The sequence below is a fragment of the Trichosurus vulpecula genome, chromosome 2 (assembly GCF_011100635.1).
Source record: "Trichosurus vulpecula isolate mTriVul1 chromosome 2, mTriVul1.pri, whole genome shotgun sequence".
Taxonomy (NCBI): Eukaryota; Metazoa; Chordata; class Mammalia; order Diprotodontia; family Phalangeridae; genus Trichosurus; species Trichosurus vulpecula.
The window spans coordinates 92,421,469-92,447,908 of record NC_050574.1 but is presented as its reverse complement, the minus strand read 5'-3'; the positions used below and the strand labels follow the sequence as shown (position 1 = coordinate 92,447,908).

The following is a 26,440-nucleotide window of genomic DNA, read 5'->3' as shown; positions in this document are numbered from 1 at the left end:
CAACTGATACTACTGACAGCACAGGTTTTATCATTCGGATTGTAACAGAAGATTTTCTTTGCCACAGAGAGTCACTTTGGGCACTCTTGTGAACAGAACATGGGGAATAGAAATCTTCCACAGCTTTCAAGATAAATATGGTGAAGTTGATTAAATTTGGTAAATTTGGTACAGATGGTGCACCTTCCATGACAGGAAAACATGAAGGCTTTATGGCACAGATAAAAAAAACCTGTATTAACAGATGCAGATGCTCTCATTTCTTTTTGTTGTACCTTGCATCAGCAAAGTCTCTGCACTAAAGCTACTATTTTAAGTGATACTTTGCAACAAGTTATATGTATTGTTAACTATATTCATGCAAATACAACATGGCATCATCAGTTTTGTAACATACTAAAGTTGAACGATGAGGTATTCAGCGTGGATTTGCCATATCATTCTAAAGTGTGTTAGCTATCACAGGAAGAGGTGTTAGCCAAAATTTTGACTCTGCAAGAACAGATAGTTAAATTTTATGAAGAACAGAATCAGCAATGTGAATTATTGAAAGATTTGTATAGGAAGGCTTTATTTCTGTGTGATATCATGTCAAATCAAAATGACTTGAATATTTTTTCGCAAGGTAAAACTAAGTCTATATATGATATGTGGCTAAAAATCGAGGCATTTTGAGAAAAGCTGTCTTTTTCCAAACTATTTCTTCTTCAAAAGAAAATTTTGCATGAACATTTTCCCCAGTTAGCAAAGGTCATTGATGAGCAGGGTGATTCATGTGAGTCATTTGAAAAATACACAGCTATTCACATTAATCCTAAGTAGATATTTAGCTGGAGTTCTTGGAACAAGAAAAGTCTTAGGGATTGGATTGGTAGCTATTGTAGACCTATTGATTGGAGAATTCAATGAAAATTTCACTGACTTTGAAAATCATGACATCACACTCAAATTAACATTTTGGTCTCACCTAGTTGATATCACCAAGGCACCTAAAGAACTATAGATGGAATTGATTGAGCTCTCAGTAGATGACATTTTAAAAATCGTTGTTTGATGCTAAGAAAGATCCAATTGAAATGTAGAGAAATGCAGTAGAATAATCATGCCTTTGGCAACATGCCTGAAGAATGCTTTTTGGCTTTTTAACCACTTATTGCTACAAATCTACATTCTCCTACCTAACCCAAATCAAGATGCCCTTAATGTCACAAATGACTGATACCCATCTAGAGGATCAACTGAAACTATGGACCTCCATGCTGCAACCAAATATTCAAATGCTTTCCAACAAAAAGCAGACATAACAAAGTCATTTAAAAGTTAGTTAACTTTAAAATAAACAAATAGTTTTCACTTTTTGAAATTGTTAAGTACATGGTAGATTTCTATAAAATAATTTACATTTTAAAGTATATCCAGTTGAAGTTTCTTGAATGCAGCCTTATCTGATCACAGCTAAATATTAATATGGCCTTCCAACATGAAAAGGTTCCATACTCCTGATCTAGTCCAACTTGTTCATTGTGTAGATGAGGTAACTAAGGTAACACAGTTGGAGCAAAAGTGTCCACGGTCAGGTATCAGAAAATAAAAGAATCTCAGAAAAGGAAGGCATGTCAAAATTGACATAGTCAAACCTGTAGTAAGTAGTAAACAGTAGAAAAGAGATTTGAACCCTGGGCCTCAGACTCCAAATACAGTATTCTGTGTCCTATACTACAGTATGTCTTTCATATCTCTGGTGTTATTCTGTTTTATACCCTACAGGACTAGCTGAACTATTGAATCTCCCACAAAAGAACCATCAAAAATGATATTTCTATGTCTTTCAGGTTCCTGTGTTTGATTGGAATCCAGAAACCCAGGGGATTATTCTCAGTTCTTTTGCCTATGGCTCTCTATTCACATTAATCCCAAGTGGATATTTAGCTGGAGTTCTTGGAACGAGAAAAGTCTTAGGGATTGGATTGGTAGTGACCTCCCTTCTGACCATTTTAACACCATTAGCCGCATCTCAGGGAATGATTTGGATCATTCTGACTCGAGTGACACAAGGCATCTTCCAGGTACCAAGATACTTTTCATGTAACCCCGAGAAGGTTGTAGAATTATTCAACTCCACTCAGGGATCAAGGATTACATAATTTACTATTTCCATTTCAGGGTCTCATAAATGTATCTTTCCCTTCTTTTTGGACAAAATGGGCTCCTCCCAAGGAACGTGCCCAATTATTTGGAATTCTTTTTTGTGGTAAGGATCCACAATTACATTTGCATTGTGTTCTCATCCTCTCCAAGACTCTCTTTTTTCATATTTAGGTCAGTAGAACAAAGAGGCCAGAAGTTTGGGATAAAAATGAAACTAGAATCCAGAAAACTGTATATTTTTAGATTTGTTTTTTATCAACTAACCTCAGTGCTGTGCTATTTTAAAAAGCTAGTTGTTCATATCTGGGTTAGTCTATAGGAAGTTGTATTATCTTTAACTTATAGTGCCATAACTCTATTCTCTATCATCCAATCAGGTTATCTGGTTTCAAATGTCCTTAGCTTCTTTTTGGGTGGACTCATCTCTCACTCTCTAAGCTGGCTATATATCTTCTATATCTTTGGTAAGTAATTACCTTTCATATCCATGTTTTCTTTTGCCCAAAAGATACTTTCAGATATCTGACATAATGTCTACAATTATCCCATGTAAGAATGTGATAGGTCATTTGCCCTTGAAAGGACCTTAGAGATCTTATTTAGCCCCCTTATTTTATATATGAGGAAAGAGCCTATGTTAGGTAACATGATTGTTTTAATGCCATACATCAAGTTTGTGGCACAATGAGGAGTAGAATGCAGGTTTTCTGACATTGAATCCAAAGTCCTTTATACCGTACCAAGGAAATCTCTTCTACATCATATTTTAAAATAGTATATACTTATCTCTTTTTCACACTTGCCTATAAAGCTGGATTTAAGTCAGTGTCAGTAGCCATGTAGCCACTTTAAGCTCCTTCAACCATGAGGGAAGCCTCACAGACATAAAAAACCATGTTCATGTCATCCCACTATAAGTATCTGGCAATATACAAAAGTTACTTCCCCAGAAGAGCTGTGGATCTCAAAGGGGAGCAAGAAAACCTCAGGCTGTTATCATAGATAGACTGAAAACCTGCCTATATACCAGTGTGCTTCACTCAGATGAATCTAATGAAAAGTTATCAGTCCCACATGCCAATTGATCTCCAGAAAACTATTCCTATGATTCCCAAATAGTTTCCCTTGATGTGGGCATCAGAAATCGAAGTTCAAGGGTCATGCCAAAAAAGGAACCTTTTTTTCTTAAACAAAGAAAAAGTTGTGGGTCAAAATATTGATGGCTTTCTTTTCCAAATGCAGAATAAAGATTATTTCTTTTTTGGTATGTGTATCTCCAGGTCTATTTCAAAACCTATAGAGAACAAATATTTAATAAATGTTTATTGATTGAATGATAAGGTTAGAGATTAGTAAGATAAGGTAAATGAGGTTGGGTGTTTTTGTCCAGGTGCTAACTTTAAGTTACAAACTGCAAACCAATTAAGAAAGTGCTGAAAAGCTAAGGATGGAAGAGACAGCTGGAAAATTAAAGACAAATATGAATACAATTACAAAACACTTTTCACAAATTGAGGACAAATTTTAAAAAATTGGAGAAACATTAATTGCTTCTGGGTAGGCCAATCCAATGTAATAAAAATGATAATTCTACCAAAAATGATTATTCAGTGCCATAGCAATCAAACTACCAAAAATTATTTTATAGAGCTAGAAAAGAATAATAACAAAATTCATCTGCAAAAACAAAAGTCAAGAATATAAAGGGAATCAATAAAAATAAGGTGAATGAAGTTGGCCCAGTACGAGATCTCCAACTCTATTACAAAACGGTAATCATGAAAACAATGTGGTACTGCCTATGAAATAGAGCGGAGATTCAGTGGAATAGATTCAATACAGAATAAACAATTGTAAATGACCATGGTAATCTAAATGTTTGACAAACCCAATGATCCAAGATTTTGGGACAAAAACTTAGTATTTGAAAAAAAATGCTGGGAAAACTAGATATCAGTTTGGTAGAAAATAGGTAAAGACCAATATCTTATGCTATATACCAAGATAAGGTCAAAATGGCTGTATGATAGGCATTTTTAGACAGAAAGGTGATACCATAAGCAAATTATGGGGGAAATGAAAAATTTTACCTTTCAAATCTATGGATAAGGGAAGAATTTGTGGTCACATAAGAGAGAGTGGATCACAGGAAGTAAAATGAATATTTTTATTACATTTAATTGAACAGTTTTTGCGCTAACAACACCCATGCAGCCAAGATGAGAAGGCAAGAAGAAAACTAAGAAAATTTTCATATGATGTTTTTTTTTTTCTGATAATGGCCTAATAATTGAGAGAATTTGAAAGAATATAAATCATTCCCCGATTGAAAAATGGTGAAATGTTATGAGCAGGCAATTTTGTGAAGAAGAAATCAAAGTTTTCTATAGTTATATGAAAAAATGCTCTGAATCCCTGAAGAGTAGAGATATTCAAATTAGAACAATTCTGAGGTACTACTTCATATCTATATGATTGACTAATACGACAAAAAAGGAAAATAACAAATGATGAAAGGAATGTGGAAAAATTGGGACACTGGGTCTCTGTTGGTGAAGTTGTGAATTGATCCAACCCTTCTGGAGAATAAGTTAGAACTATGCCCAAAAGGCTATAAAAATGTGCATACCCTTTGATCCAGCAATGCCACTACAGTGTCTGTATTCCAAAGAGACCTGATGAAAAGGAAAATGACTTTAATATACAAAAATATTTATATTAACTTTTCTAGTGGTGGAAAAGATTTGGAAATTGAAAGGATGCCTGTCAATTGGAGACTGGCTGAACAAGTTTTGATAAATGATTATTAAGGAATAGTATTGTGCTATAACTAATGATGAACAGGATACTATGAGAAAACTCTCAGAAGATTTATATGAACCATTGAAAGATGAAGTGAACAGAGGAACATTTTACACAGTGACAGCAATCTTGTATGATGGTCAACTCTGATTTAACTGATCTCAGCAATATTATTATCCCAGACTTTTCTGAAGGACTTATGATGAAATATGCTATCCACTTCCAGAGAAACAACCGATGGAATTTGAGTGCAGATTGAAGCATACTTTTCTCACTTTATTTTTCTTGCCTTTTTTTGCAACATGGCTATTATAGAAATATATTTGGCATGATTTCACATGTATAATTGATATTATGTTTCTTGCCTTCTCAGTGGGTGAGAAGTATGGGTGGGAAGGAGAAATTAGAAACTCACAATTTTAAAAACATGAATGTTAAAAACAAATAACAGAAAAAATTGAAAAAGAAAGTTAAAGATTAGAATTTTGCCACAGCAATTTGTGGGAAACAGAGAAGGGAGGAAGGGAATTCTACTTGCAAAAGTGCAAAGGAGGCAGGGCAGTTTAATAAAAATAACAATGGATGTAGAATTTTATCCCAAGTTCATATCTCTGCTCCTCCACTTACTAACTATGTTACCTTGGGTAAGTGGTTTAATTTCTCTGGGCCTCCATTTCCTCATTTGTAAAATCTCTGAATCTATGATTTTATGAGAAAAAGGAGAATCTTGTGGTTTTCTTGTAGAATGTATATTGCTTCTCTGTCTTCCAGAGCCATTATTATTGCTATAATTACAGGTTCTTCTCCTTCCTAAAGAGAAATTAAGAGGAAACAAGAAATGCCTTTCCACTCTCCAGTTTATCGGAGAAAATTAAGTGGTAAAAAAAAGAACACTGCAAAACATGTAGGTTTTCAAGGTAGAAAGGACATTCAAGACAGTGATATCAGGGTGGTTTGCCACTTCCTTCTCCAGCCTATTTTACAGATGAGGAGACTAAAGCAAATAGGGTAAAGTGACCTGCCTAAGCCCACAAAACTAGTAAATGTCTAGGGCCAGATTTAGATTCAAGAAGATGAGTTTTCTGACTCCAGGCCCAGCACTTTCTCCCTTGCTCCACCCAGCTGCCCTATGTTGGCCAATACCTAGTTTCTTTCATATTGCTTTCCAGTTTTCTCATCCCTTTTTGTCAAAAAGGTCATAGTTGGTGACTTTCAGTTTAAACATGAGCTTACTTTGTTTATTTGTTTCAATATATTCCATAATTCATCTCTTCCACTGATAGATTTTTCTACTTTTTAATTAGTTATCAAATTGTCTTGATAATCATTACTTTGTCTGAGATCTATTACTGCTAGGCTTCCTAACTTCCCACAACTTTATTTCTGTGTGATTATTCTTGAGATTCCTAAACATTTCTTCCTCCAAATGAGTTGTATTACTATTTTTTTCAAAATTTTGAACTAATCTTTTGGTAGTTTGTTATAGCACTGAATAAATACATTATTTTAGATAGTGTCCTTTTTATTATATTACTGTGGAGCATCCATGAAAATTAATATTACTTCACTTAGCTAGGTGTATATTTTTGTAAAGGATGTTTTATAGTTGTATTTATATAATTTCTCTGTGTATATTAATTGGTAGACTCCTGATATTTTATACATTCTATAGATATTTCAAGTGGAATTACCTTTTCTATTTCTTCTTGCTGAATTTTGTTGATAATACAGAGAAATTCTGATGATTTATTTGGATATAACTTATATCCTGAAAATTTACTGAAATTATTGTTTCCAACAATTTTTAGTTGATTCTCTAAGGTTCTCCAAGTAAACCATCATATAGTTTGAAAAAAATTATACTTTTGTTTCTTCTTTATATTCACATATTATTTCAATTTATTTTGTTTTATTGCTATAGTCAACATTTTTAGTACTGTTTTGAATAGTTTTGTTTTTTTTTTTGTTTGTTTTTTGGCAGGGAAATTGGGGTTAAGTGACTTGCCCAAGGCCACACAGCTAGTAAATGTATCAAGTGTCTGAGGCCAGATTTGAACTCAGGTCTTCCTGACTCCAGGTCCAGTGCTTTACTCACTGTGCCACCTAGCTGCCCCCCAATAGTTTTGGTTTTAATGGACATCTTTACTTTACCCTTGCAATACTGGAATAGTCCCTAATTTATTCTCATTGCATATGATTCTCTCTTTTGGTGTTATATACTGGTTATTATAATAAGAAAAGGTCTTATTGCTATTTTTAATGTTTTTTTAAGAGAAATAGGTTATTCTCTTTCATCCTGTCAAGAGCATGTTCTGCACTTACTGATATAGTTATGTATTTTCACTGTAGTTATTACTCTGGCTGATTATGTTGATAGTTTGTCCAATATTAAAGCAACCTTGAATTCTTGATATAAATAGATCTTATTATGACATAATATTTTTATATGTTGCTGTAATCTCTTGCCTAATGTGTGTGTATGTATACATATACACACATATATGTATGTACAGGGTGTTCCTAAAGTCTGGACACTTAGGCAATTGACAGCAATGTGGAGTTATTGCATTGAGTTCATGTGAATTTTGCAAAGTGCATCAACCTTTGCATCACAAATGATGGAAATCATATTGAAGATATTATTTGTTAATATTCCAATTAAATAAAAATTTCATTCATTTCATTTCTGGAAAATATGCATTTTTGCCTATGTATCCAGACTTTAGAAACACCCTGTATATATATATATATATATATATATATATATATATATATATATATACATATATATATATATATGTAATCATCATCATCATCATCAATACCCATTAGAAACGTTGACCTACTGTTTTCTTTCTGTTTTGATTCACTCTTTCATCTTTTCCTCAGTGGTCTTTTATTAAATATAACTTTATTGCATTCCAATCAATAACATTTTAGTACTTTTACTTTTCTTCATATGTGATTTTCAGTTTTTTGAAGTTCTATCATGCCTCAGTTTTCTAAAATTTTATTCAGATGCTTATCTTTTTTCTTAACTTGTTTTGTTTAGATTTCTTTATTCTGAAAGGAGAACTTTGAAGTCACCAATTATTATAGTTTTGCTATTTCTCCCTGGAGTTTATTTATCTTTTTCTTTAAGTTTTTAAAAGCAATGCCATTTGGCATGTATATCTTAAGAATTAAAATTAATTCAGTCTCTGATGCCTTTCAGCAGAATATAGTTTTCTTGTTTCTTTCTCTTGAATAAGGCTATTTGTACTATTGCCTTGTAAGAGATCAGAATTACTCTCCTTGCCTTTTTAAAATCCCCCTGAAGCATAATAGATTTTGCTATAGCCTGCTATTTTGCACCTGTGTGAATCTTTATCTTTCAAACATATTTTTGTGTGTAAAATCTTGTTGGATTTGGCTTTTTAATTCATTTGTTATCCTCTTCTATTTTATGGTTAAGTTTATCTCATTCCCATCCCTGGTTATCAATTATTTTATATTTTCCTTCTTCCTAATGTTTTATACATTTTCCTCTCTTTACTTCTTGCCATTTTTTTTACCTGAAGCAGAAGATGTTGAGAAAAAGGTATTCCCAGAACCATTGCTCTAGGTTTGATGCAATTTACTTCTACTTCTGCTTCTTTGCCCATTTTTTCTTTCCCTTGCTCAGATCACAATCATAGGCTCTTTCTCTTTTTTCTTTTCTTTTAAATCTCTCTCTGTAATCTATCATTAGAGTTTGTTTTGCTTATGTACAATAGCTCTCTGAATCTCTCCTTTTCTTCCATTTACTTTCTCTCCATTCCTTCACCTTTTTAATGGTGATTATATTTCTTTACTCAAATCTCTGTGTGTATTTTGCCATCCTTTGACCAGACAAGATCATAATAGAGTGAAAGCATTATCTAGTCTCCCAAAATTTCATTGTTGTTTGCATAGAGACTCCTATTATGTCATATAAGGTGACCTACCTATCCTCTTGGGGCAGCTAGGTAGCCCATGGATGGAGTGCTGTGCCTGAAGGCAAAAAGACTCCTCTTCCTGAGTTCCAGTATGACCATATAAACTTACTAGCTATGTGACCCTGGGCAAATCACATAACCCTATTTGCCTCAATTCCTCATGAATGAAATGGTAAACTACTGCAGGATTCTTGCCAAGAAAGCCCCAAATGGGGTCATGAATAATCAGACGTGACAGAAAAACTCAACAACAATAACCTTTCTTCCACCTCCCTTCTCTAGTGTGTTCCTATTTCCTTCCTCTTCTTATCTCCTTTTGATCATCAAAATATTATAAAACCACCCCAGGAGAGAATTGTGGGAAGATGGTAGAATAAGGCAGAACATTGCCTGACTCTCTTATGTCTTCCCCTCCCTAAATAATTTAAAATACTATCCCAAAGTGAATTTTAGAATGTCAGAAATAGCTAAAAGTTGGCTTAAAGCAGTTATCTAGCCTAAGAAAACTTGGTAGTATACTAGGAAATATCTGACCTAGTGGATTGGGGGTATGGCCCAATCAAAGTTTAGATGGCATGGAGTCAACAAACAGCAAGTAATGGGGGGAAGCTTGTGTCAGAGCAACTAGCTTCAGGAAATTTCTTCTCATAAATGGTAATTGGGTCCAGCAACAGATCAGAGGAAAATTGTAGGGGCCCTCATCTCATACTGGAGCCCAAGCACATTGGCCAGACAGCGTTCCAAGCTGTAACATGAAAGGAAGAGTGAGCATATGCCAGTGTGTTTGGAGAGGGGCAGTTCCACTGCTGCTTGGACCACTCAACTGAGATTGATTTTGGGGTGAACTGAAGCTTGCTGCTACTGGAGGGACTGCAGAGAGTGAGAGTATTAGTGGTGGCAGTGGTGCTTGGGGCAGAAAGAAGTACTTGAGGTCACTAAGAGGCCAAGGCCTGAGTCAAAGGAACTCTGACTGTGCCTGACCTTGGATCATAAAATATTAGAAGAAGCCAAAAGTGAAAGACCCCAAGATAGAGGTTTGAAAACAACAGGACAAGAAACCTGAAGCCTGAGACATCACCCCTCATCCCAGGATCAAAGCTGACCCTGATATAAAGTTAACAGCCAAGAAGTAGGCCTTGAAAAATGGGTAAACAACAGAGAAAGAACCTAACAGTAGATAGTTACTACGGTGATAGAGAAGATCAAGGTTCAAACTCAGAAGAAGACAATGAAGTCAAAAGGGCTACTTGTTCCCAGCCAAGGGTCTTGTTGAGGTGCCTCCCTCTGTGGCTTCTTCCCCTGAAGGGACTCCTACTCATGTTCTGCCTTTATGGCCTGCCCCTATTTCAGGCCCTGCAGTATCTACCACCATGGGCCCTACCCCCGAGGCAACTTCTATTCAGATACCAGCCTTGGGCCCTGCCCCCATGGCAGTACCTCCTTCCCTGGCCCCTCTCTCTGAGATGGCACCCACTCAGGTCTCTTTGGTAATTCCCCTTCTGACCCCTACCCCTCCTCAGGTACCAGCTGATCCTTTGCCAGCCAGATCCCCTGGCCTTGCAGTCTAATACAGATCATCCAGACCTCCCCAGGCTCCAATTCCACAGTGCCTTCAAAGCTTTTTCCCCTGAGGGAAGTGCCTGTCTCACCCAGTGGGACAATTAGAATCCATGTTCCAGTCTCCATTTCGGATCTCATTCAAGTTAAAGAGAAACTGGGGAGATACTCAGAAGACCCCACTAAGTTTACTGAGGGTTTTAGGGATCTGCCCCTACAATTTGAGCTTTCTTGGTGTGATTTGCATATCCTCTTATCTACTTGTTGTACCACTGAAGAGAAGCTGAGAATCTGGGAACATGCCCCCAAATTTGGGGATTGTTTGGCTAGCAATCACCCCATAAAATGCCCCCAGGAACAGCTGTTCCCAATAGTGACCCAGGATGGAAGTATCAAAAGAGTGAGTATAGAGGAAAAAGAGATCATATGATAATTTGTCTGTTAGAAGGCCTAAGAACTGCATTTCAAAAGCAAATGAATTTTCAAAAAATTAGGGAGATTACTTAGGGAGAAAAGGAAAACCCTGCTCTTTTCCAAGACAGGCTAGTAGAAGCTATTAAGAAATATACGAATTTGGATCCCAATTCTGTTGAAGGGGCAGCATGTATTTCATTGATCAGTCTGCCCCAGATATTAGGAGGAAACTGCAGAAATTGGCAATGGGACCCTAAACGCTTTAGGTTCAATTATTGGAGATGGTCTTTGGAGTCTTTAACAACAGAGACCTGGTTGCAGCGGAGGAAAGAGAACACAGGGAAAGGGCTAGAGACAGAGAATATGCTCAATTCTTGGCTGCTGTCATGGCCAGGAAAAGACCCCACGAGTGCCCCTCCAGGGCACCCCTGGGAGGAAGCATGTCAGCTTGGGCAGTGGGCCAACCTGCTTTCAATACCACAAGGAGGGTCACTGGTCCAAGGAGTGCCCCTCTAGGGCTCCACCCCCCCCCCCCGAGGAAGCCCCCAGGATTGATGCCTCTAGGACCATGCACAGCATGTGACCAGGAGGGTCGTTGGAGGAAGGATTGTCCCTGAGGTTTGAAAAGTGGTAGAGCCACCCCCCAGTACCCTGTCCTCCAGTCTTCTCAAGATTCAGGAGGGAAAAGCCTGGGGCTTGGCAGTGCTCCCACTTTTTCCACCTCTCTCACGGAGCCCTGGGTAAAATTGAGGCTGAAGGTAAGGTTACCCACTTTATCATGACTACGTTCTCTTGTTTTAACCAATTACTCTAGCCCTACCAATCCTTTGACTCATTGGGTCATGGGCATCAAAGGGGAAACTAAGGGATGTCTCCAGATATACTTCCTCCCTGGCCTAATTGAGGATCTGTTGTTTGAACACTTCTTCCTTATGCTCTCCTCTTGCCCTGTCCCCTTGTTGGGAAGGGACCTGATGGTGAAATTGGGGAGCCAATTTTCTCTAGTTAAACCTCATAACTCCCTTTTCTCTCTGTTTGCCAGACCTTCCCACCTTCTCTCAGAGGTGTGGGAGAGGTCGAGCCAATTGTTTGGGATCAGGGGATTCCTGGGCAAACTACTTCTGCCACCCCAGCCATAGTTCCCCTCTGTCGCCTTAAATAACCAATTAAGCCCAAGGCTTGGGAGGAACTACAGCCATTAATTGCCACTCAAGGCCCTGACTCACTCCCTCTGGAGTGGGGCCCCTACCCAGCACAAGCTTTTCAGACTTTGAAAACTAAATTGACCATCACTCCAGCATTAGCTTTACCTAATCTAGAAAAACCTTTCACTCAGTATGTTTATGAAAGGAGAGGACAGGCTTTGGGAATCCTAATCCAGTCCTTAGGACCTGACCCCAGGCCAGTTGCCTGTTTTTCCAAAACAATTAGACTCCATGGCTGCTACAGCCACTCTAATTGAGGAAGCTTCTAAACCTCTACTTGACCAGTTCCTAGAAGCTCTGACTCCCCATCAAGTTCAGAGCATCCTAGAAGCAGAGGGCCACCAGTGGCTGGCTAGCCACAGGCTCACCAAATATCAAACCTCACTCTTAGATGCCCCTGACCTAATTCTTCAGGTGTGCCACACACTCCTGAACCCTGAAGCAGTGTGGTACACAGAACAAGTGATTAGGGGAGCTAGGTAAGAAATAGTGATCTTTAATTCCCTCCAGGGAAATTGTCTTTTACACCAGGGAAATTGCCCTTTCTCTATACTCCTATACTGTCTGTTTGGTTGTTTGCTTAACCTCCTTGCCAGATTTGTCTCCTCCAGACTCCAAGCCATCGACTTCCAGAGGACTGCTCAGATTATATACCCCTTGAATGGGACCCATTGAGGCAGGGTCAGCTCTACACCCCTTTCCAGCAGGAAGCAGTTTCAGAAGCTGAGACCTTTGTCCCTGACCCCAAAAGAATTTGGGTCCTATTTGTTTGAGGGGGGAATGATGAGGGTACAGTCTCTGGGAACCTCCTTGAATCTTCCCACTAGATCTGGACTTCCCCTGAGGCCATTAGCCTTTCATTATCTAGGCCCAAATCTCTACCTAGCCTGGCCCTCTTTTGTCTAGCTGCTTCCCACCCTTGATCCTGATCAAAACATCCATACCTTAGCCTTCTGTTGTCTTTCATCTCCAGGTAGCCTTCAGCTATTTCCCATCCTGGAGTCTGACCTCACCCCAGTCACCCCAGTCCTCTCTAAACCTCTCCTCTAGTCATCCCAGACTACTCAAGACCACACCTCAATCCCTCCTACAATCATTCTCTATATAAGTTTCATCTTGCCCCCATGAAGGTGCTCAGATTCAAGCATCACAAAGGGTGGGATTTCTTAAGACAACCCATTTTGGGAAATCCTTAATAAACTTTGTCTTTTTCCTTGGAAAAAAATGAGCTACTTGAAAAGTTTCAAAAAAAATGTGAAATGGTCTCAAGCCCCAAAACATGTTCTTGGAAAAGCTTAAAAAGGACTTATAAAATAAAAGACATTGGGGAAAAATTAGGAAAAAAGTGAGTAATGTAAGAAAATTATGAAAAAAGTTAACCAATTAGAAAAAGATAAAAAAAAATACTGAAGGAAACAATTCATTAAATAATGAGTGTTGGGCAGGGGAAAGATAATGACTTCATAAGACATCAATAAATAATAAAACAGGGGGAAGCTAGATGCCTCAGTCAATAGAGCACCAGTCCTGAAGTCAGGAGGACCTGAGTTAAAATCCAGCCTCAGACATTTATTTATGGTGTGACCTTGGGCAAGTCACTTAACAACAATTTCCTCCAAAACTCAAATCAAACAAACAAAAAAAAACAAGAAATAAAACAAAAACTAAAAGAATGAAAAACAAATATTTTGACTTTATCTTGGCATATGGTATAAGTTGTTGGTCTATTCCTAGTTTCTGCCATACTATTTTCCAGTTTTCCCAGCAGTTTCTGTTAAGTAGTGAATTCTTATCCCAGAAGCTAGGGTCTTTGGGTTTATGAAACAGAAGATCACTATAGTCATTGACTATTGTATCTTGTGTATCTAACCTATTCCACTGATCCACCACTCTATTTCTTATCCAATACCGAGTAGTTTTGATGATTGTGGCTTTATAATGCACTTTTAGATCTGATAAGGCTAGGCCACCTTCCCTAGTATTTCTTTTCATTAATTCCCTTAATATTCCAGACCTTTTGTTTTTCCAGATGATTTTGTTATATTTTTCAATCTATATAAAATATTTTTTGGTAGTTTGATTTGTATGGGATAGAATAAGTAAATTAATTTAGGTAGAATTTTCATTTTTATTATATTAGCTTGGCCTACTGTAATGTTAATGGAATATGAAGATCTTCTCAGTCCGTTAACAGGCCTATGTGACCACATGTGTTCAATCACGGAAGTCTTACTGCTTTGAGCTCTGGCTCAGCTTTGATACATCCTGAATCATGTAGAGCCCACTTGCTTAAATGGAAAGTTTGCTTAGGGGAAGCTTGCTTGTAGGAAGGCTTTCGAACCTTTTGGTACTAAGCGAATTAGGCACTGAGTCATGAGGGTTGTGTTGCCTTCTGGCTCAGAGCCTATTAGCCAAAGGTGTATATATATTCTGAGGTGAGATTTTGCCTTAGGGGTTCATTCATGAGAAGGACCATTTGATTTCCTGGTAGAGACTCTGAGTAGCAATTTGTTTAGAGCCCCCCAACTACTCAGATGTAAATGCACTCTTGATCCAGTGATGTGTGTAAAGTGTATAGCAATGTTGCTTTGCTCAGACAATTGGAGTCCTGTCTATTGTTCTTTGCTGATTTCTCTGCTTGTATTTTCTCCACATTCAAGGTGCTGACCTTTCCCCTGACCTAGTAAATTAATTAAATTAAGATTGTTGACTCCTTTAAAAGCTATCTTTCCTTTAAAAGCAGATCAAAGAACCTGCGCTAGCAGACCATCTTGAGGGTGCCAGAGTGCTCTTACACCTACTCATGAGCAACTGATATTATTCCAATTATTTAGATCTGACTTTATTTGTCTGAAAAGTGTTTTTGTAAGTCTGTTCACATAATTCCTTGGTTTGTCTTGGAAGGTAGACTCCCAAATATTTTATGATGTCTACAGTAATTTTGAATGGAATTTCTTTTTATTTCTCTTGCTGTTGGGCTTTGTCAGTAATATATAGAAATGCCAACAATTTATGTGGATTTATTTTACATTCTGCAATTTTGCCAAAGCTGTTTATTATTTCCAAGGAGAATTTAGGTACATGATTTAGTATTCTCTAAGTATGCTATCATATCATTTGCAAGGAGATATGCCTTTTTTTTTTCTCATTGCCTATTCTAATTGCTGCAATTTCTTTTTCAACTCTTATTGCTAAAGCTAAAAGTTTCTACAAAAATATTGAATAATAGTGGTGATAATTAAAATCCTTGTTTCACCCCTGATCTTACTGGAAAAGCTTCTAGCTTATCCACATTACATATAATGTCTGCTGATGGCTTTTTTTCTAATTATTATTTATTTACTTAATATTTTTAGTTTTCAGCATTGATTTTCACAAGATTTTGAATTACAATTTTTCTCCCCATTTCTACCCACTCCCCACTCCAAGATGGCATATATTCTGATTGCCCCATTCCCCAGTCAGCCCTCCCTTCTGTCACCCCACTCCCCCACCCCATTCCCTTTCCCCTTACTTTCTTGTAGGGCAGGATAGTTTTCTATGCCTCATTCACTATATATCTTATTTCTCAGTTGCATGCAAAACAAATTTTTCTTTCGATCATCTGATTTTAAAACTTTGAGTTCCAAATTCTCTTCCCTCTTCCCTTCCGACCCACCCTCCCTAAGAACACAAGCAATTCAACATAGGCCACACATGTATCATTATGTAAAACACTTCCACAATACTCATGTTGTGAAAGACTAACTATATTTCCCTCCATACTATCCTGTCCCCCTTTATTGAATTTTCTCCCTTGACCCTGTCCTTTTTCAAAAGTGTTTGCTTTTGATTACTTCCTCCCCCTATCTGCCCTCCGTTCTATCGTTCCCCCTTTCCCCCCCCTCCCCCTACTTTACTGTGGGGTAATATAGCCAATTGAGTCTGTACGTTATTTCCTCCTCAGATCAAATCCGATGAGAGCAAGATTCACACATTCCCCCTCACCTGTCCCCTCTTCCCTTCCAACAGAACTGCTTTTTCTTGCCACTTTTATGTCATATAATTTACCCCATTCTATCTCTCCCTTTCCCCCTCTCTCAATATATTCCTCTCTCATCCCTTAATTTGATGTTTTTTAGATATCAGATATCATCCCTTCATATTCAACTCACCCTGTGCCCTCTGTCTATATATATATATATATATATATATATATATATATATATATATATATATATATATATATATGTGTGTGTGTGTGTGTGTGTGTGTGTGTGTGTGTGTATATATGTGTGTGTGTATATATATATATATGTATATATGTATACACACACACACATATATATATTTATATATGTATATTAACTTCAGCTACACTAATATTGAGGTCTCATGAATTATACACATCATCTTTCCATGTAGGAATGTAAACAAAACAGTTCAGTAAGTCCTTTATGATTTCTCTTTCTTGTTTAACTTTTCATGCTTCTCTTTTTTTCTTGTATTTTTTTATTTAATATATTTAGTTTTCAGCATTGATTTTCACAAAAGTTTGAATTACAAATTTTTTTCTCATTTCTACCCTCCCCCCACTCCAAGATGTCACTCCACTTCCCTCTTATCCCCCTTCCCCTTCCTCTCTTGTAGGGCAAGATAAATTTCTATGCCCCATTGCCTGTGTATCTTATTTCCTAGTTGCATTAAAAAAAACCTTTTTTTTGTTGTTGTTGTATTGAACATCTGTTTTTAAAACTTTGAGTTCCAAATTCTCTCCCCTCTTCCCTCCCCAACCACCCTCCCTAAGAAGGCAAGCAATTCAACATAGGTCACATGCGTAGCATTATGTAAAAGCCTTCCACAATACCCATGTTGTGAAAGATTAACCATGTTTTGCTCCTTCCTAACCTATCCCCCTTTATTTAATTTTCTCCCTTGACCCTGTCCCTTTTCAAAATGTTTGGTTTTTGTTACCTACTGCCCCCGTCTGCCCTCCCCTCTATCATCCCCCCCTTTTTTATCTTCTTCCTCCTTCTTTCCTGTGGGGTAAGATACCCAATTGGGTGTGTATGGTATTCCCTCCTCAGGTCAAATCCGATGAGAGCAAGATTTACTCATTCCCCCTCACCTGCCCCCTCTTCCCTTCCTACGGAACCACTTTTTCTTGCCACTTTTATGTGAGATAATTTACCCCATTCTATCTCTCCCTTTCTCCCTCTCTCAATATATTCCTCTCTTATCCCTTAAATTGATTTTATTTTTTTAGATATCATCCCTTCATATTCAACTCACCCTGTGCCCTTTGTGTGTGTGTGTGTGTGTGTATGTATGTGTGTATATATATATATATATATATATATATATATATATATATATACCTACATATATACGTACATAGACACATACTTATGTATATATGTATACACACACACACACACACATATATATATATATATGGGTATTCCTTTCAGCTACTATGATATTGAGGTCTCATGAATCATACACATCATCTTTCTATGTGGGAATGTAAACAAAACAGTTCAACTTTAGTAAGTCCCTTATGATTTCTGTTTCTTGTTTACCTTTTCATGGTTCTCTTGATTCTTGTGTTTGAAAGTCAAATTTTCTATTCAGCTCCGATCTTTTCACTGAGAAAGGTTGAAAGTCCCCTATTTTATTGAAAGTCCATATTTTGCCTTGGAGCATGATACTCAGTTTTGCTGGGTAGGTGATTCTTGGTTTTAATCCTAGCTCCATTGACCTACGGAATATCATATTCCAAGCCCTTTGGTCCCTTAATATGGAAGCTGCCAGATACTGTGTTATCCTGATTGTTTTTCATGATATTCAAATTGTTTCTTCCTGGCTGCTTGCAGTATTTTCTCCTTGACCTGGGAGCTCTGGAATTTGGCGACAATGTTCCTAGGAGTTTTCTTTTTGGGATCTATCTGAGGAGGCAATCTGTGGATTCTTTCAATTTCTATTCTATCCTCTGGCTCTAGAATATCAGGGCAATTCTCCTTGATAATTTCTTGAAAGATGATGTCTAGACTCTTTATTTGATCATGGCTTTCAGGTAGTCCAATAATTTTTAAATTATCTCTCCTGGATCTATTTTCCAGGTCAGTGGTTTTTCCAACGAGATACTTGACATTGTCTTCCATTTTTTCATTCCTTTGGTTCTGTTTTATAATATCTTGATTTCTCATAAAGTCACTAGCTTCCACTTGCTCCAATCTAATTTTTAAGGTAGTATTTTCTTCAGTGGTCTTTTGGACCTCCTTTTCCATTTGGCTAATACTGCCTTTCAAGGTATTCTTCTCCTCATTGGTTTTTTGGAGCTCTTTTGACATTTGAGTTAGTCTACTTTTAAAAGTGTTGCTTAATTCAATATTTTTTTCAGTATTTTTGGGTGTCTCCTTTAGCAAGTCATTGACTTGTTTTTCATGGTTTTCCTGCATAATTCTAATTTCTTGTCCCAATTTTTCCTCTACTTCTCTAACTTGCTTTTCCAACTCCTTTTTGAGCTCTTCCATGGCCTGAGACCAGTTCATGTTTTTCTTGGAGGCTTTTGGTGTAGGCTCTTGGACTTTGTTGACTTCTTCAGGGTGTATGTTTTGGTCTTCTTTGTCACCAAAGCAGGATTCCAAAGTCTGAGACTGGATCTGGGTGTGCTTTCACTGTCTGGCCATGTTCCCAGCCAACTTACTTGACCCTTGAGTTTTTCATCGGGGTATGACTGCTTGTAGAGCAAAGAGTACTTTGTTCCAAGCTTGAGGGGATGCACCGTTGATTTCAGAGCTATTTCTATATATAGCCAGCTCTGCCACCCCAGCACTCCTCCTTCCTCAAGAACCACCAACCCGGACCTGACGCAAATCCTCAGCAGGCTCTACACTCCTGCTCTGATCTGCCACTTAATTCCTCCCACCAGGTGGGCCTGGGGCCAGAAGTAACTGCAGCTGTAGTTCTGTAGCTGCACCTCCCCCGCTGCCCCTGGGGTGGTGGCTGAACTGTGAACTCTGTCCCCTGCAGCTTTTCCCACTAACCTTCTGTTGTCTTTGGTGTTTCCCACTAACCTTCTGTTGTCTTTGGTGTTTGTGGGTTGAGAAGTCTGGTAACTGCCACAGCTCACTGATTCAGGGTGCTAGGGCCTGTCCTGCCCAGCTCCTGGTCTGGTTGGTCCTGCTGCCTCCCATGCTGAGCTCTGCTCCCTTCCACTTCATGTGTAATAGACCTCATCCAGCGACCATCCAGGCTGTCCTGGGCTGGATTCCTGCTTCCCTCTGCTATTTTGTGGGTTCTGCAGTTCTAGAATTTGTTCAGAGCCATTTTTTATAGATTTTTGGAGGGAGGTGTTGGGGAGCTCATGCAAGTCCCTGGTTTCCAGCCGCCATCTTGGCTCCACCCTCGGAAGTCCTTATTCTTCTCTTGATTATTATGTTTGAAAGTCAAATTTTCTATTCATCTCTGGTCTTTTCACTGATAAAGCTTGAAAGTCCTCTATTTTGTTGAAAATCCATATTTTTCCTTGGAGCATGATACTCAGTTTTTCTGGGTAGGTGATTCTCGGTTTTAATCCTAGATCTATTGACCTCTGGAATATCATATTCCAAGTCCTTCAATCCCTTAATGTAGAAGCTGCTAGATCTTTTATTGTCCTGATTATTTTTCCACAATATTCAAATTGTTTTTTTCTGGCTGCTTGCAGTATTTTCTCCTTGATCTGAGAGCTCTGGAATTTGGCAACAATATTTCTAGGAGTTTTCATTTTGGGATCTTTTTCAGGAGGCGATTGGTGGATTCCTTCAATTTCTATTTTACTCTGTGGTTCTAGAATATCAGGGCAGCTCTCCTTGAGAATTTCTTGAAAGATGTTATCTAGGCTCTTTTTTTGATCATGGCTTTCAGGTATTCCAATAATTTTAAAATTATCTCTCCTGACTCTATTTTCCAGGTCAGTGGCTTTTCCAGTGAGGGTTTTCACACCGTCTTCCATTTTTTCATTCCTTTGGTTCTGTTTTATAATATCTTGATTTCTTATAAAGTCACTAATTTCCACTTGCTCCAATCTGATTTTTAAGGTAGTATTTTCTTCAGTGGTCTTTTGGACCTCCTTTTCCATTTGGCTAATTCTGCCTTTCAAGGCATTCTTCTCCTCATTGGCTTTTTGGAGCTGTTTTGCCATTTGAGTTAGTCTATTTTTTAAGGTGTCGTTTTCTTCCGTATTTTTTTGGGTCTCCTTTAGCAAGTCATTGACTTGTTTTTTATGGTTTTCTTGCATCACTCTCATTTCTCTTCCCAATTTTTCCTCTACTTCTCTAACTTGCTTTTCCAAATCCTTTTTGAGCTCTTCCATGGCCTGAGACCAGTTCATGTTTTTCTTGGAGGCTTTTGATGTAGGCTCTTTGACTTTGTTGACTTCTTTTGGCTGTATGTTTTGGTCTTCTTTGTCCCCAAAGAAAAATTCCAAAGTCTGAGTCTGAATCTGAGTCCTTTTTTGCTGCCTGGACATGTTTCCAGCCAACTACTTGACCCTTGATTTTTTTGTCGGGGTACGACTACTTATAGAGTAGAGAGTAGTTTTTCCCAGGCTTGAGGGGCTGTGCTGTTGTTTTCAGAGCTATTTCTACACATCAAGCTCTGCTACACCAGTGCTCTTCCTCCTCCAAGAACCACCACCCCAGCTCAGGTCTCAGATCTTAATCAGGCTCTACACCCCCGCTCTGACACGCCACTTAATTCCTTCCACCAGGTGGGCCTGTGGCCAGAAGCAAATGCAGTTGTAGTTCTGTCCTCAGAGCTGCACCACCTCCACTGCCCCCAGGCCAGTGGCCAAACCACAAACTCCTTTCACTCTGTCCCCGTAGATTTTCCCACTAACCTTCTCTGTTGTCTTTGGCACTTGTGGGTTGACAAGTCTGGTAACTGCCACAGCTCACTGATTCACAGTGCTAGGGCCTGTTACTCCTGGCTCCAGGTCTGGTTGGTCCTGGTAGCCCATGCTGGGCTCTGCTCTGCTCCCAGCTCCACTCAATAGACCCTTCCCCACAACCATCCAGGCTTTCCTGGGCTGGAGCCCTGCTTCCCTCTGTTATTTCATGGGTTCCGCAGCTCAATAATTTGTTTGGAGCCATTTGTTATAGGTTTTTGCAGGGACCTGGGGAAGAGTTCACTCACGTCTCTGCTTTCCAGATTCCATCTTGCCTCCGCCTCCATATATGTTTTCTTGAAATGGAAGTTTATTGTTTTATATTGAATCCTCTCATGCTCTGCTGTGTACATCACAATGTTTTATTCTTTTCATATTTTGTACTTAAGTTTAAAATAAATGTAAAAAATTTAAACAACAACAACAACAACAAAAGAAAATGAAATTTAACAGTCCATAAATGAGTTCCCAAAGAAATAAGCATCAGGACCAGAATGATTTGTGATTGAATTCTACCAAACATTTAAAGATCAACTAACTCCAACATTAAATAAATTAGTTGGACCAATAAGCAAAGAAGGAGACATACCAAATTCCTTTTATGAAAGAAATATGGTGCTGATACTTAAGCCTGGAAGAGCAAAAACAGAGAAAAAAATTACAGGCTAATTTCACTGATGAACATGGATACCAAAATCCTAAATAAGATACTAGGGATGAGACTATGACCATATATCACAAAGATTATACATTTTGCCCAAGTGGGATTTATACCAGGAATGCAAGACTGATTCAGTAGAAGGAAAAGTATTAACAAAATTGATTATATCAATAACAAAAGCAACAAAAATCAAATGACTGTGTCAGTAGATGCAGAATATGCTTTTGATAACACACAATACTGGTTCCTATTTAAAACACTTAAAATCATAGGTAAAAGTGGATTTTTTTTCCTGAAAATGATAAGTAGCTGATACTTATTTCTCTACTTTTCAGCAAACGTTGTCTTTAACAGGGATAAGCTAGAATTCTTCTCAATAACATAAGTGGAACAAGGATCCTCATTATTACCAACATCATTTAATATTGCATTAGAAATTCTAATAATAGTGATACAAGATACAAGTGATACAAGAGGAAAAGTGAATTGAATGAATCAAAATGGGCAAGATGATGTGAAGGACAAAAAACTGTTGAAGCAATATTTTCAGCAAAGTAGCAGAATATGAAACAAACCCATATAAATACTCAGCATTTCTTCCATCACCAACAAAACCCTGAATGAAAGAGATAGTAAGAGATGTGCCATTTAAAATAATTGTAAAGAACATAAAATTTCTAGAAGTATACCTGGCAAGAGAAACCCAGGCACTATAAAAACATAATAGTAAAATACTTATTATAATAAAGTTGGATTTAAATAATTGGATAAATATTAATTGTTCATGGATGAGGCAAGCCAATATAATTAAAAAGACATTTTTACTTAAATTAATCTTCTTATTCCATGGCACTCTAAATAAATTATTTTAAAATATTTTATTGAGTTAGAAAAAATAATGATAAAATTCATTTGAAAGAGCAAAAGTCGAGAATATCAAAGGCATTAAGGAAAAAAAACTGTAAAAGAATGAGGTCTAGTAGTACCAGATCTCAAATGGTAGCCAAGTAATTATCAAATCTTTCTGGTAGTGGCTAAAAAATAGTATGGTGGATCAGTGGAATAGAAGGAATACACAGTATATAGCAGCAAGGGGTTATAATAATGCCATGTTTGATAAACACAAAGATTTAAGCTTTTGGGTTAGGAACTCACTATTTGGCAAAGATTGTTGGGAAAACTAGAAAATATTCCTGCAGAAACTAGATATAGACCAATATCTTACACCATTTTTCTAAGATAAAATGGATACATGATCTAGACATAAATGGAAATATCATAAAAAATTAGAACATGGAACATATTACCTATCACATTTATAGATAAAAGAAGAATTTCTAAATAAACCAGATATAGATAGTAGTATAAATTAGATAATTTTGACTAGGTTAAATTAAAAAATATATAAATAAAACAAATGTAGCAAATATTCGAAGGAAAACAGATAATTGGAGAGAAAATTTATAAGCAATATCTTGGATAAAGGTCTCATATCAAATATATAGAGAGATCAGATTTATAAAACATGAGTCATTCTCCAATTGATAGTCAAAGGACAAGAACAGGCAGTTTTTGGACAAAGAATTCAAAGCTACATATTGTCATATGAAATTCCCTAAATCATTATTGACTAGAAAAAAATGTAAATTAAAACAATGGTTTTTTTCAATTTATTTTATTACTTATTTAATACTTTAGTTTTCAATATTGATTTCCACAAGATTTTGAGTTACAAATTTTCTCCCCATTTCTACCCTCTACCCCACTCCAAGATGGCATATATTCTGATTGCCCCATTCCCCAGTCAGCCCTCCCTTCTGTCACCCCACTCCCCCACCCAATCCCCTTTCCCCTTAATTTCTCATAGGGCAGGATAGGTTTCTAAGCCCCATTCACTATATATCTTATTTTTCAGTTGCATGCAAAAACAACTTTTTCTTTCGAGCATCTGATTTTAAAATTTTGAGTTCCAAATTGTCTTCCCTCTTCCCTTCCCACACCCTCCCTAAGAACGTAAGCAATTAAACATAGGCCACACATGTATCATTATATAAAACACTTCCACAATACTCATGTTGTGAAAGACTAACCATATTTCCCTCCATCCTATCCTGTCCCCCTTTATTGAATTTTCTCCCTTGACCCTGTCCCTTTTCAAAAGTGTTTGCTTTTGATTACCTCCTCCCCCTATCTGCCCTCCCTTCTATCATCCCCCTCTTTTTCCCCCCCCTCCTCCTACTTTACTGTGGGGTATTATAGCCAATTGAGTGAGTATATTATTCCCTCCTCTAGTCAAATGCAATGAGAGTAAGATTCACTCATTCCCCCTCACATGCCCCCTCTTCCCTTCCAACAGAACTGCTTTTTCTTGCCACTTTTATGTGAGATAATTTACCCCATTCTATCTCTCCCTTCTCCCTCTCTCAACATAGTCCTCTCTCATCCCTTAATTTGATTTTATTTTTTTAGATATCATCCCTTCATATTCAACTCACCCTGTGCCCTCTGTCTACATATATATATATATATATATATATATATATATATATATATATATATATATATATATACATATACATATATTACCTTCAGCTACCCTAATACTGAGAAAAGTCTCATGAATTACACACATCATCTTTCCATGTAGGAATGTAAGCAAAAAGTCCAACTTTAGTAAGTCCTTTATGATTTCTCTTTCTTTTTTACCTTTTCATGCTTCTCTTGATTCTTGTGTTTGAAAGTCACATTTTCTATTCAGCTCTGGTCTTTTCACTGAGAAAGCTTGAAAGTCCTCTATTTTATTGAAAATCTATATTTTTCCTTCGAGCATGATACTCAGTTTTGCTGGGTAGGTGATTCTTGGTTTTAATCCTAGCTCCATTGACCTACGGAATATCATATTCCAAGCCCTTTGGTCCCTTAATGTGGAAGCTGCCAGATCCTGTGTTATTCTGATTGTGTTTCCGCAATAGTCAAATTGTTTCTTTCTGGCTACTTGCAGTATTTTCTCCTTGATCTGGGAGCTCTGGAATTTGGCAACAATATTCCTAGGAGTTTTCTTTTTGGGATCTTTTTCAAGAGGCAATTTGTGGATTCTTTCAATTTCGATTTTAACCTCTGGCTCTAGAATATCAGGGCAGTTTTCCTTGATAATTTCTTGAAAGATGATATCTAGGCTCTTTTTTTGATCATGGCTTTCAGGTAGTCCAATATTTTTTAAATTATCTCTCCTGAATCTGTTCTCCAGGTCAGTGGTTTTTCCAATGAGGGTTTTCACATTGTCTTGTGTATCTAACCCATTCCACTGGTCCACCACTCTGTTTCTTAGCCAGTACCAAGTAGTTCTGATGAATTCCTGCTTTATAGTACAGTTTAATATCTGGTATGGCTAGGCCACCTTCCATAGCTTTTCTTTTCATTAATTACCTTGATATTCTGGACCTTTTGTTCTTCCAGATGAATTCTGTTATTATTTTATCCATTTCTGTAAAATAATTTTTTGGTAATTTGATTGGTATGGCACTGAATAAATAAATTAATTTAGGTAAGAATGTCATTTTTTCATATTAGCCTAACCTGGCCATGAGTAACTGATGTTTTTTCATTTATGTATATCTGACTTTATTTGTGTGAAAAGTGTTTCATAATTGTGTTCAAGAAGGAGAGTTTCAAACCTTCAGATTATGGGCTGTAGGCCTCATGGGTAGCTGCTCCCACTGCTACAGACTCTACACTGGTGTCTCCTGTAGCTCTGACAGACTCCTGTCCTGGGATGAGAGGCCTGGGGATCAATTGCTGCCATCGCTGGTACTTCTGTCCTGGGTCTGCTCCTACTTCTGCATTTTGCATATCCAACGCTCTCCCAGCACTCTCTCAGATCATTGTGCTGGTTGGTTCCTCTGCTGTTCCCAGTTGGTGTGTTCTGGTGCCCATTCTATACACCTGGCACTCCTGACCCACTCAGTCTGCTAGTGGCTTCTAACTCTTTCAGATCTGCTCAGATTCATTTTGTTAGATGTATCTGACAGAACTTGTGAGAGAGCTCCAGTAGTTCCCTCCTTTCACAGCACTACCTTGGCTCCACCTTGATCAAACCATTTTCAAGAGCAATCTGGATTTCTGCTCAAAGAATTATGAAACTGTGTATAGCCTCTGACCCTGTAATACCAGTATTATATCTGTTTCCCATGGTTATCAGGGAAAATGGAAAAGAATGTGCATGTTCTAAAATATTTATAGCATCTGTCTTTCTGGTGGCAAAGAACTAGCAATTGAGGGGATACCCATTGTGTTTGTCTATCATTACCAAAGACAACCATCATATAAGGGAAATGATGACATATCTTGCAGTTGACTTTGATTTGAGTGAGGGAGGGCTGTGCAAGGTCACCAGCCTCACTTTCTCTTTCTGAGCCATCTGGGTCCAGTGACCAAATATTCATCAGGATGACTGGAGATGGCCTAGGATGCAATGGGAGACACTGGCTCTTTTAGGCCTTTTCATGTACCCACTTAGTGTGAGGTAATACCCATTCAATGAATTGGCCTCTTTAAGAAGTGAGTCAAGGGATGGCCCCTTTAATTAGAAAAAAAGAAAAAAAAATCAAACTGGGAGGGGAAGATCCTTAGGGTTGCTGTTCCAAAGAGAAATAGTTACTATTGACATTCACTCTAAGGCAGGATGGTCCAAAATACAGCCATTAAGCAGAACTTGAGCAGGGACCTATTGTGGTTCCATCTATGAGCTTCAGAGTGAAGTGAGTTTAAGGTTTTGTGAAAGAAATAA

General features: G+C 37.6%; 1 protein-coding gene across 4 annotated transcripts in view; it reads left to right on the top strand.

Annotated features, from left to right (window-relative positions):
* The window catches only part of LOC118838460 (probable small intestine urate exporter), a 73,423-nt gene that overhangs the window by 24,331 nt on the left and 22,652 nt on the right, over positions 1-26,440 (top strand). For all 4 annotated transcript variants that reach the window (XM_036745768.1, XM_036745767.1, XM_036745769.1 and 1 more), the window contains 3 exons: positions 1,833-2,066; positions 2,164-2,251; positions 2,526-2,612. In XM_036745768.1, the coding sequence (XP_036601663.1) occupies positions 1,833-2,066; positions 2,164-2,251; positions 2,526-2,612 (409 nt within the window). The remainder of the gene's footprint in view (positions 1-1,832; positions 2,067-2,163; positions 2,252-2,525; positions 2,613-26,440) is intronic.